The sequence below is a fragment of the Habropoda laboriosa genome, unplaced genomic scaffold (genome assembly GCF_001263275.1).
Source record: "Habropoda laboriosa isolate 0110345459 unplaced genomic scaffold, ASM126327v1 scaffold62, whole genome shotgun sequence".
NCBI classification, from domain to species: domain Eukaryota; kingdom Metazoa; phylum Arthropoda; class Insecta; order Hymenoptera; family Apidae; genus Habropoda; species Habropoda laboriosa.
In genome coordinates this window covers 634,784-645,706 of record NW_017100177.1, presented here as the reverse complement: position 1 = coordinate 645,706, position 10,923 = coordinate 634,784, and the positions used below count along the sequence as shown (strand labels likewise).

Genomic DNA, 10,923 nt, shown 5'->3' with positions numbered 1-10,923 from the left:
AAGATATCTAAGGAGTTATACTCGTCTAGCTGGAAAACTTTGCGAATTTTTTCGTGGAAATAAACATAATTCTTTCTAACGATTCGGGGACTTATGTATATACATTTTTTTAATTTTCATTTAAATATTACAAGATATCTGAGGTGTTATACCCGTCTAGCTGTAAAACTTTGCAAATTTTTATGTAATGGAAATTAAACGTAATTTTTTCTAACCATTCGAGTATTTACGTATATACATTTTTTAATTTCAATTTAAGTAAAAGAAAATTTTCATTTAAAAACATGGTGTAATTGGAGACAACAAGATAATTGAAATAATCGCGAACAGAAGAGTAATTTTAATCCGACAATTTAGCAAAGGAAGATTGAAATGGTTACCAGAATATGAATTTAATTTTCATCTGTGAAGTAATAAGTCTAGAAGCATGACCTCACAGGCTTTACTAGCTCGGAGAATAAATAGTACTACTCTGTGTGTAGTCATAGTGCAACGTCCCGGTATTACACAGCTCCTTCCTATTCAGCCTTCATTCAAATCCGAACTTTCCGTCGCGTTTTCGCTTTTAAGCAGTCCACGAGAGCGTGCACACGCGACACGGTATAGTTTCCAAGAGTTCAACTAACTTTTATTCAAACCGTGACTTCAGACTGTGTGCTCGAATTACAATGAACAAAAATTCTACTAAAAAATTGTACACTGTCCGAAGAATGATTCGTGGATAAAATGAATAGACGGAACTATATGTGAAAACTAGGCGTGTTTTCTTTCAAATCTCTTCTAAAAAATTTCTGCCTCTACGAAGAACGTTATCTGGAACTCTACACATTTTATTAACCCTTTACCATTCGAGTAATATCTCGACCTTTCCTTCCACCAACTCCATAATTGTAATCATACGTTACTTTTATCGTGAAAAATTTGCAAGTTTGCTTTGAGAAAGTAAACGTTAAATTTTATCAATTTATCGTAGTTTTTGAAATGTCTGTGTGTGTGATCGAAATGAAAATTGTTCAATAGTTACCGACGTAGAAGTAGCTCCAAGTATTTTACGAAAAGAAAAAAAGAAAATTTCCTGTAGGTAAAAATGTGTCTCTGAAAAATTTGCAATTACTTTCTTGCCTTGAGAAAAGAAACTTAAATTTTATCAATTTATCGTAGTTTTTGAAATGTCTGTGTGTGTGATCGAAATGAAAATTGTTCAATAGTTACCGACGTAGAAATAGCTCCAAGTATTTTACGAAAAGAAAAAAAGAAAATTTCCTGTAGGTAAAAATGTGTCTCTGAAAAATTTGCAATTACTTTCTTGCCTTGAGAAAAGAAACTTAAATTTTATCAATTTATCGTAGTTTTTGAAATGTCTGTGTGTGTGATCGAAATGAAAATTGTTCAATAGTTACCGACGTAGAAATAGCTCCAAGTATTTTACGAAAAGAAAAAAAGAAAATTTCCTGTAGGTACAAATATGTCTCAAAAAAGTGTCAAGAAACGCCTGATCCTCAGGCACCTAAACTGAACAAAGCTCTAAAACAATCACCTTGATCCCTCCATCGAAGATAAATTTAAATCGCTCGCTTTTTCCTACACGTTAAATTTTCCTTGGCAAGACTCTCATACTTGACCGAGCATTGTTGGCTTTCTCGATGATCAAACGAATATTAAAAGTTCCAAGCCAATGGCCTTAGAGCTCATCGGCTGGATTTCACGCGCAACCACTTCCAGGCGATTTCGAGCCGGAACAAAGTTTCTACTTAAAAAAAAAAAAGAGAAAAAAATTGGTTTAACTTTCGCGTATGCTCTAGTATGCTCATATTAAAAAGCTCGAGTAGAAAATTTTTTTTCTCCGTATCGAATTCCTCTTTTTACTCCTATCCTCCCACCTATGATTCCTCATTTTCCCTTCTGTTACTCGCAAATATGAAAAATTCAAGTACGAAGTACATATACGTTGTGTATAATACGACCGTCTACAGGGCTCGGCGGTCGTGATAACAATTATTTTCCATCTATTCGCGAAAACTGCAGGACCGCGATCGCGCGAATGAAAAGAACGTAGGAGGGACGGAGGAGATTGCAATTAACTCGGCTCCCGGGCACAAAGAGGGAACCGTATTGAGCATTCGTGCACTCGAAGGTGCAATGAACAAATTTTTCCCCGACGACAATATAAATGGAAATTCCACTGTTCCATAATCTATGCTGCAACGAAGAAGGCTGGAAAGAGATAAACAGAGAAAAATATACGAAGGAATGGAGAGAAATTGCGAAGAAATGGTTCGGTTTCTGAATTATTTCGCCACCTTAACACTGTCCACTGGACATCCAATCAAATTTACACTTTATTCCAAGTAACTTTTGTTCAACATCGAAGTAACTCTATTTCCCACAGCAATTTTCTCAGAGAAATAACAGATTTGCGATTTACAATTGCTGCGACTGATAGGAAAGGGTTCGTTCGTGTAAAGAATTCGCTGAAAATTCGCGATAAAAAGTCAAATCGAGAGGAAATTTCTGCCCAGAAGATTCTTCCTTGGAAGATTGCGAGGTGAATCGACACACAGACAGAAATGAATGGATCAACCACAAGCTAGAAGCATTCATTGGTTACGCAAAGCTACCGCCGCCGCTGCACGGAATTCTCTCCATCATCCTGCTGACTTCCTTTTTTCGGGATACCACGTGACGACTGCTTTTGCTCCCGGGAAAATCAACGACCCCGTTGTGACCGGGTAAAGAGAGAGAGAAAAAGCGGAAGAAAATATCGGTTTTCCCCGGTGAAACGAGGCTCGACGATTCTGGAACAGTCCTCGGGGTTCCCCTCTGTCGTCTTTGCAAACAGAAATTTTCTCGGAGAGGAACGAGACTCGGTTTAAAATCGAGGAGAATAGGGCGAATTTAATCGGGCGAAAATGATCAGCCGAAGATAAGGAAGGAATTCGTTGATAAATAAAAAAAAAAAAAGGAAAATTGCAAGGAATCGAAAGAAGGAAGGGTTGTTCTTAAACTTTACTTCCCGATAAATTTCATTCTCTGTTTTAAAGTTCTTCAACTAGGCAGAGTGACAAGAGAAGCCGAAGGTATTGGTTCTCTCCGTTTTTAATAAAGCCATTTACCGTTAATAACTGGAAGTGAAGCCGGTGCCTCGAGGAGTCGAAAGAGACTCGAAAAGCACCGGACTGTTTTAAAGTGACTCGATTATTCCGACTCGACGAAGAACGTGTCAGATTCGAGAAGACATCCTACAGTCTCTCGATGCTTTTCTTCTTCTTCTTCTCGTATCGCCAGACTAACGACCCAATTCGTACTACGCCCGTAAATATAAATCTTTTTCGTGGAATTTCTTTGGTAATATCTCGTTCGAAAACTGAGTAACCACTATCTTGGCGACAATTCGCGACTTCGACCCAGATTCCACCGATTTATCGTGGTCACCATCATTTTTCCTCTCGGTTTTCTCATTTTTTTTTTTCCGACCAACTTTTACCGCGCGGCGAAACGTGGCTGACCCGAATCGCGCTACCGAAAAATAGAGGACAGTCGCGGTAGCTAAATAATTTACAGCCTTGATTGATTGCATAAAATAAAATTGCGAATAAAAATTTGACGAGAAAAATAAACTTGAGAAAAAAAGCTCTACAGATTCCGCGAAGAGTTTCGTGAAAGTTGAAAATTTGAAATGGACCACCCGGTGTGTTAAGGTGAAAAAAGGAAGAGAAAATCAAAGACGTCCGACGGAGCATAATTTTACCATCGCAGTGTCCAACGCGCGGAAAGCGGAAGTCGATCGACCTAAAGACGTGGAGGAAAGATACGGAGGAATGAATTTCCAGCGATATGAGTGAAAAAGCATTCCGGAATAAATTTCGTGGCTTGTACGAATGGCTCCCGTGGGAATCCACATGTTTCTACGCCCGGACTCGAGAGGAAAGTGCAGCAAGAATTCTCGTGCATTCCGGCGAATGGGAAACTGCGAGCCCAATTTCGAAGTTTCTTCATATTTCAAAGTGGCAAGAAGCAGTAGGTGGAGTAGGAGGAGGTCGATAACATTATGCCGTTACTAACAAGCCTGTGGTATATGTCTCTTTACCATTAAAAGTACCAATAAACTGGTTCTTCAATTTGAAAGAAACTTTACCAACAAACTACCCAGAATCGTTATCCGACGCTAAATAAGGATAAATTAACTCGCCGTGACTAAAGATGGAGTCTATAACGTCTTGGACCGATGAGTACCCCATAAATCATTCGTTCTCTTATTTTAACACGTTGAAAATCGTCGAATTTCGCAATCTTCACTTACTTTTCAGCAAATTTACGGATTCAAATTTTTTTTTAATTTACTACCAACAAATCTCCGAGTAATTTATATACAATTCCTCTCAAATTTTCGATATCGTTGTTCTTTTATTTTCTTTAATTTCGTAAATTTCATTTTCAAGAAAATTTACATTTTCTTTTTTATTTCGTAGATATTATTTTCAAGAATATTTGAATTTTTTTTTAATTTCGTAAAATTTGCATTCTTCAATTTTCGCGATTTTTCCTCAACCTCCAGACGGAGAACAGAGGGGAAATGGGTTAGGCGCGACCTTAAAAGTAAATCGAGTTTCACCGTGGAGAGACTGTACTCGAGGAAGACCTAAACGTCGCTGAACCTCCAGGAGGCGGTGTCGGGAGAGAATCATCCCACACGTGTCTCCCGGTCAATGTACACACGTGGCAGGCGACATCGTCATCCACGGGAATGTAACTACGCAGAGAGAGGGGAAAAAACCGAATCGCTGTGACGCGTGAAGGATGTAAAGCAGGATGCACCAAGTGAACAATTCCAGCGGCGGACGCTTTAGTTGCCTGAACGATTTGTCACGGCTGTAGAAACGTTCGTAAATTCGACTATTTTTCTCCGCGTTGCTTTTTTTCCAACCAACAAAACACTACACTCTACGTCTGCGTAGAACTTTTGAAAAATACTTCGAAACACTCTCTCTCTCTGAAGAGATTACTCAATTTTACTTCGTACAGGAATTCAATATGGCGAAGAATGTCCAGGCTTAAGTAGAACGAACCGTGGGAAAAAATTTTCCCGCCAATGGGAAATTTGAATTAGGACGTGGAAAACACGGACGTGCATCAAGAGTGAATCTCGCCAAGTTTCTCTCATTCGATATCACTCGTCGCCGGTAATAAACCCAGCAAGTTTCCTAATTCAATCCGGCCTCGTTGATGATAAATTCTGCAAGTTCGCGATTCGATTTGATATCTACGTCAGAACTTAATGCGAAATTGATGATTCCTGTCCGCCCCCCTTCCCCCTCCACTCTTCCGTTCGCGTCTTCTCATATAGAAAACATTAAGGACGCGCGCGCGGTTGAATACGAAAGTCTTACCTGGCGATTTTTCTCGAAATTTTGTCTCCACCAACCGAAACAATTAATACCAAATTAATTTTCACCTGTTGCAGTGTACATAGCAAAGATACATTCTCCCGATAGATTCGCCCTGAACCGATAGATGCGACGTTAACACTTGTATATTAACCGAAATAAAATTAAAAAAAAAACGCGGTAAATACGAAAATTGTTAACTGCGAAAGTGAATCTTTCGAACGATATACGTTGTAAATAATTTCGCTGTAGGATAGTTGGAAAGAGAATCAGTAAGTTCGCTTGTCCGCCCTGTAATTTTATTGTAAGTGTAATTAAAAAAATTTCTTCTGCATTTTAAGATTATTCGACACAACGTAGCAAGCTAATTCATACGACGGTGAATAACGCGGCGAGTAATTCCCTGAGACTTAAGCTCCCCTAATAATTCCCGTATTAACACTAGCTGTTTCTATCGCGTGTCCGGCGATTCGTTAATTAACGAGGCGTCGCTCGATCGAGAAAAATTTCGATTTTAATGAGCTCCGCATACCGAGAAATCCACCTAAATGAGGAACCTATTATGTCGGTTTCCTTTCCGCGTGTCTACTGCCATATACGATTATTAATAATGTAATATATAAAACAATATATAATATATACACATATAGAGGTATTAGAAGCTGACAGAAATCGAAGAAACTGAATTTGTGAGCATCACGAAACAGTAAATTACACAGCAGATCGAATAGTGTGGCATTCGAAAAATTTTAATTGAAAATCTTGTTTCTGGATGAAGGACGCTTCCTAGTACGCTTGCAAAACCGAGGAACGTTAAACGAAAAAAAACTAATCATGACATGCGAGAAAAAAGAACACGTATAATTACATAGATAATTCCTTCATCTTTGAAACTCGATCAATTAGATCGTACGTCTCGGTGTTGTAAATTTTTTGGAAATAATTGACGTATACGTATACCAATCTATCGGTGAAACAAACCGTACAAAATGGCTACCACGTGAATAATTAATGTATTTTTCTCTACACGTACATATGTATACGCATTTCTCCGGTAAAATTTTCTCGTGGAATATAGATTCGCCAAACGATCTCTGCATTTTAACAGGGACGACAAAAAACAAGTGGCGAATAATGATCCCTTTGAATAATAAATATATACCGGATACCTTTTGTTTCTATGTCACTTCATATACGACACCATTCCATTTTCACGTGATAATGTTGGCACAGCACGAGAGATCGATTAAACAGTGTACCACACGCACGAACGCACGCACGCATTTGCCTGTGTACACGGCGAAGACACGCATGTCACGACACGACACGATGGAAAATTGAGATTTTTCTTTTTCTTCGTCAAGGAGAAAGGATTCCAATTCACCCGTGAAATATTCGAAAAGACAACGCCCATTTTTCAGACAGAACGAACGTTAATAAACCTCAGCCACCCTTAGCAATATAATTTTTAGACGGTGCATGTACAATCTCGTTCGTCCTTGATCTCATAACCTGTAAACATACTAATAGTCGAGAAGGAAAAGAAAATAAGTTTTAATAATGCTGCCACGCCACCTTTTTGCGCGGTCAATTCGAACTCAACAAAATGGACCAATCAGAAAGGGCATGGGTGCATGTTTCAATTTACGTTATTAATGCAAACATATTCATACGAATATTGCGTTCCTGCCTAATTTAGAGAATAAACGTTTGCAATAAAATTAACGAAATAATTGCATTTAAAAGTTTCAAAATTTTTGAAACAATGAAGAATTATAGAAAATTCGTTATAATAGATTTTAATTTGGATTCCTAATGTGAGAACAGTTTATCCGATCTGATTGTTCACTGAGAGTAAGCGAATTAAAGAACGGGTGAATAATGGTAAAGAACGCTGAAACCGTTAGATCACATCTAAACTAACGATCAAAAGCTGCCGAGAATAATTAATACGCTGTTGAGTAACCTTCACCGCGTCTAACAAGAAGCTGTCAAGTGAGCCTTGCGCTTGAGACACTTGTACGTTGGGAAAAGGAAACAAAAATTAGCACCGGCCTAATTTCACTCTTTGATTAAATAAACATTTAATTATGCAGTGACCAGATGCGAATTTACACGCTGCATGTTTAAGGCCGACTGTACTCGTCGTTAATTTATCAACAGTGGTTGATTTGAATTCGTACTTCACCCCACCCAAAAACGGATGATTAAACTATATCGTGATGGTATTGTGACTGTTTCTTGTTGAATTTCCGAGCATTGATGCGATATACTTTATAGACTTTAAAATTCAAATTAAAAATCGTTTTACGTAAATTCTCACTGTCGAATAATCTAAACTGATACAATGAGAAATAAATGTTCAAAGCTTAGCTTAAAATGAATAAAATAAATCTACGTGCAATTGAAATAAAATTTAAACGACAATCAGATAGAGATAAATTTAGCTATTAAATTGACGGTACTCTACTATATTCTACACATAGAATTTCAACGATCAAAAACTGTTTCAAACTATGAAACGATCATCCAACGATCACCGTTTACAGGTGAATCTGCTAATGAATCGATGGACCAGCGACAGTCTCAAAACTCGATTAAATTCTCTGAAAGCAGTCTCCCCAACGACGAGGGGGAATTAAACCGCTGCTCTGCTCTTTCTACGTGAACAATATCATGTCAAATGACGTACATCTAACCTCGATTTAGAAATTACTTTTGACAGTCACGCGAAAGGATTTACGGAACAAGTTCCGAAAATTTTACAAGGATCGCGCCAAATCTTTTCTAGGTCATTCCACAGGGACAGGACATGCACGATTCCACAGCTGATTTTACCACTCGTAACGCGAAAAATCCGTAATGTCGATAGATGCGGTGAAAAACAAATGGGACGGAGAATATTTCGAACAAACCTGAAATTTACTTACCGCGTCTAATCACTGATAATTTCCCACGGAACTGCACGCGAACTCGTCACAGAAATCACAGCACCAACACCACGCCAAAACAGCCCCTGCGAACGACTGATTTTTATCGAACTGGCCGCAGCGAAATGCAGCTCGTACCGTCACATTGCCATCTTCCAGCCAGTTCGGTAACTACTCCTATGTACATCCAACAGTGACGCCGAACCCTTCGTTTTTTCCGCACATGCTCGTTGCTCGTCAAATTTAAGCTTCCATTATCTTAAACAAATAACGTAATAAAAATGTGTGGTGCACAGACTAGAAATATAGTCCCAAAACAATATGACGTGTATTTCAATAAAAATTATCCAATTCAAATTAAATTTCGCTTCTTTATTATACATCGTTTAATTATCCTTTATATATAACGCTGATATTTTTAAAACATGATCATAGAAAGAACAAGTACTTGTTAAAAGAACATTTTGCATTTTTGTTTTAAGTATTTGTTCTGTAATTTCTTTGCTATTTAAGAAAGACCAATCGCATCCATATGCTATACTTTTATGTTCGTTGTATTCGCCAATAACAAACGGAGTTTCTGTCTTTTCGCAGTCGACTATTCTAAATCCGCCATACATACAAGCCGCGAGCAAATATCTTCGTACGAAAGGATCCCACTTCAAACGCCAAATGCCGCCACCGAGATTCATTTCCGATATTGGTCTCTTAAAATTTCTTGTATCCCATAGTCTCAGTATTTCATCGTAACTGCAACATTATGACAGTTTTATTAGAAACGTTGATTTTATTTTTAAATTCTGCTGTTACTTCTCATACAACACCTTCCAGATGATAACAAAAATTCTCTTGTTATATTACTATGAATACTTGTAACACCAGCACCGTGAACCCTATTTGACGCGATAGGATGGGTCCCTACTCTTGTATCGAAACATTGGAATTTACAATCATCGCCACCTTAAATTTAATTATCGTGACAAAATGTTTTATTACTTAAAACAATTTTAAAATAATCTTCGTACCGCTGTATACTACGTTCGTATCCCAATAATTGAAAGCCGCGATCCACGCTTCGAATCCATGTGCATTCCACGAATTAATTTCATTAAGTTCATTATTATTTAATTCGAACAACGATACGGAACCTTTCGAGTCGCTAACTACTATTTTCGAACCTAATTCATTATTGCTCGTCAATCTTCCTGTACACCAATCTAAAGATAATGCAAGAATTTCGCCCTCATCTGCAACTCTTTTTTGTATTAATAATTCTAAACTTTTTTTTCCATCGTTATTTTTAAGTTGGTAAATTTGGAGATAGCCTAAAGAGTTTACAACACCAAGTAAAATTTTATTTTGGCATATAACATGTGCCCACTTTATATCTAATATAGCAGGTACATCTAATTTTTGCAATAATATTAGGCATCCATTTTCTACAACTTCAAACACATAGATTCTTCCTAAACGTTTCGATGACAGTAAGCTATTGGATGTTAATTCCTCATCTTTCATTAATTGATATGTTCCACAGACAAATATATTTTTGAAAGAATCTATTGGGCACCATTCAACAGAATCAGCAGAAAATTCTGTATCAAAAGTATCCAAAGTATGGAACATAGTTGATTTTGAGATCTGCAACATGAAATTATATTACAAAGTTCTAAGAAAATATGAAGGTCAAATCATCCTAAGAGAAATATTATAGGATTTCCACGCAAAAATCTTTATTAGAATTATAAATAATACAATTAATGAAAATTATATAAATATGACATACAATATTCAAACTGTTACAAATACACAATTGTTTATCCACACACAATTAGATTTATATACTGCTATTTCCAATTATGTTTACTACTGGCATTATCCTTGTTAAAGAACAGAATATATTTGAAGATATTTGATATGCAATTGACCTTTATAAAACAATAGTAAAGATTTTAAAAATGTTGATAAATGTTCATTGTGATTTTATTTGGTTCAATCATTCACATTGAAAATTTGACACATACAAATGTCTAGTCATATATAACTTGTACTTTTTGGTTGAAGTGTATTGTTACCATTAAGATCATACCATAATTAATTTTTAGGAACAAGATATGATCATTGGTTGTTTCTTAAAGATAGTAAATTCATATATTTCTGAGCAAAGATCAATTAAATATTATAGGAACTTTTCATCTTCTAATTTTAAATATTTTCATAATACATAATTACTTAAGTACACCACAATATAATTATACACTTTTTATCATAAGTATATATTATTATGCATTAATACTACATTGGTTCTCCATGACTTAATTTCATCACTTCATGTTCATTTGTATTATATTTGGGAAGTATATTTGTACTATCGATTGTCTAATTAAAAAACCTTGGTTTGTTTTAAAATACATTAAAAATATTATACTAATACAGAACTCACACATATTTTTCATTTTCAGATCTAATAGAATCCATCATTTGATACATTTCCACAAATGATAATTTCATTTATACTTAAAAGAATAATATTTGTAAAATACTTTGTACTCATTATTCACATAAAACTAATCATACTTTATGACTTTACTAAATTATGGCATCTAATG

At 36.3% G+C, this 10,923-nt stretch overlaps 2 protein-coding genes across 2 annotated transcripts in view; both read right to left on the bottom strand.

Annotated features, from left to right (window-relative positions):
- Positions 1-8,420, bottom strand: part of LOC108578822 — a 41,779-nt gene extending 33,359 nt beyond the window's left edge. The window contains exon 1 of the mRNA XM_017942222.1: positions 8,315-8,420. The gene's annotated coding sequence lies outside the window, so the exon portion shown is untranslated. The remainder of the gene's footprint in view (positions 1-8,314) is intronic.
- Positions 8,421-8,700: 280 nt separating this feature from the next.
- On the bottom strand, positions 8,701-9,940 carry LOC108578838 (diphthine methyltransferase). Its single transcript, XM_017942243.1, has 3 exons — positions 9,340-9,940; positions 9,139-9,274; positions 8,701-9,064 (listed from the first exon to the last, which is right to left on the bottom strand). The coding sequence occupies exons 1-3, from the start codon at positions 9,938-9,940 to the stop codon at positions 8,701-8,703; spliced, it is 1,101 nt and encodes a 366-aa protein (XP_017797732.1).
- Between the last annotated feature and the right edge of the window lie 983 nt (positions 9,941-10,923).

What these genes read in the sequence shown, in the direction of transcription:
- LOC108578838 (XM_017942243.1), bottom strand. Translation starts at nt 9,940, where the DNA reads ATGTTCCATACTTTGGATACTTTTGATACAGAATTTTCTGCTGATTCT. An exon ending in TACGAACGTAGTATACAGCG is followed by an intron (nt 9,275 to 9,339) that starts GTACGAAGATTA and finishes ATTAAATTTAAG; the next exon opens with GTGGCGATGATTGTAAATTC. An exon ending in TTTTTGTTATCATCTGGAAG is followed by an intron (nt 9,065 to 9,138) that starts GTGTTGTATGAG and finishes ATAATGTTGCAG; the next exon opens with TTACGATGAAATACTGAGAC.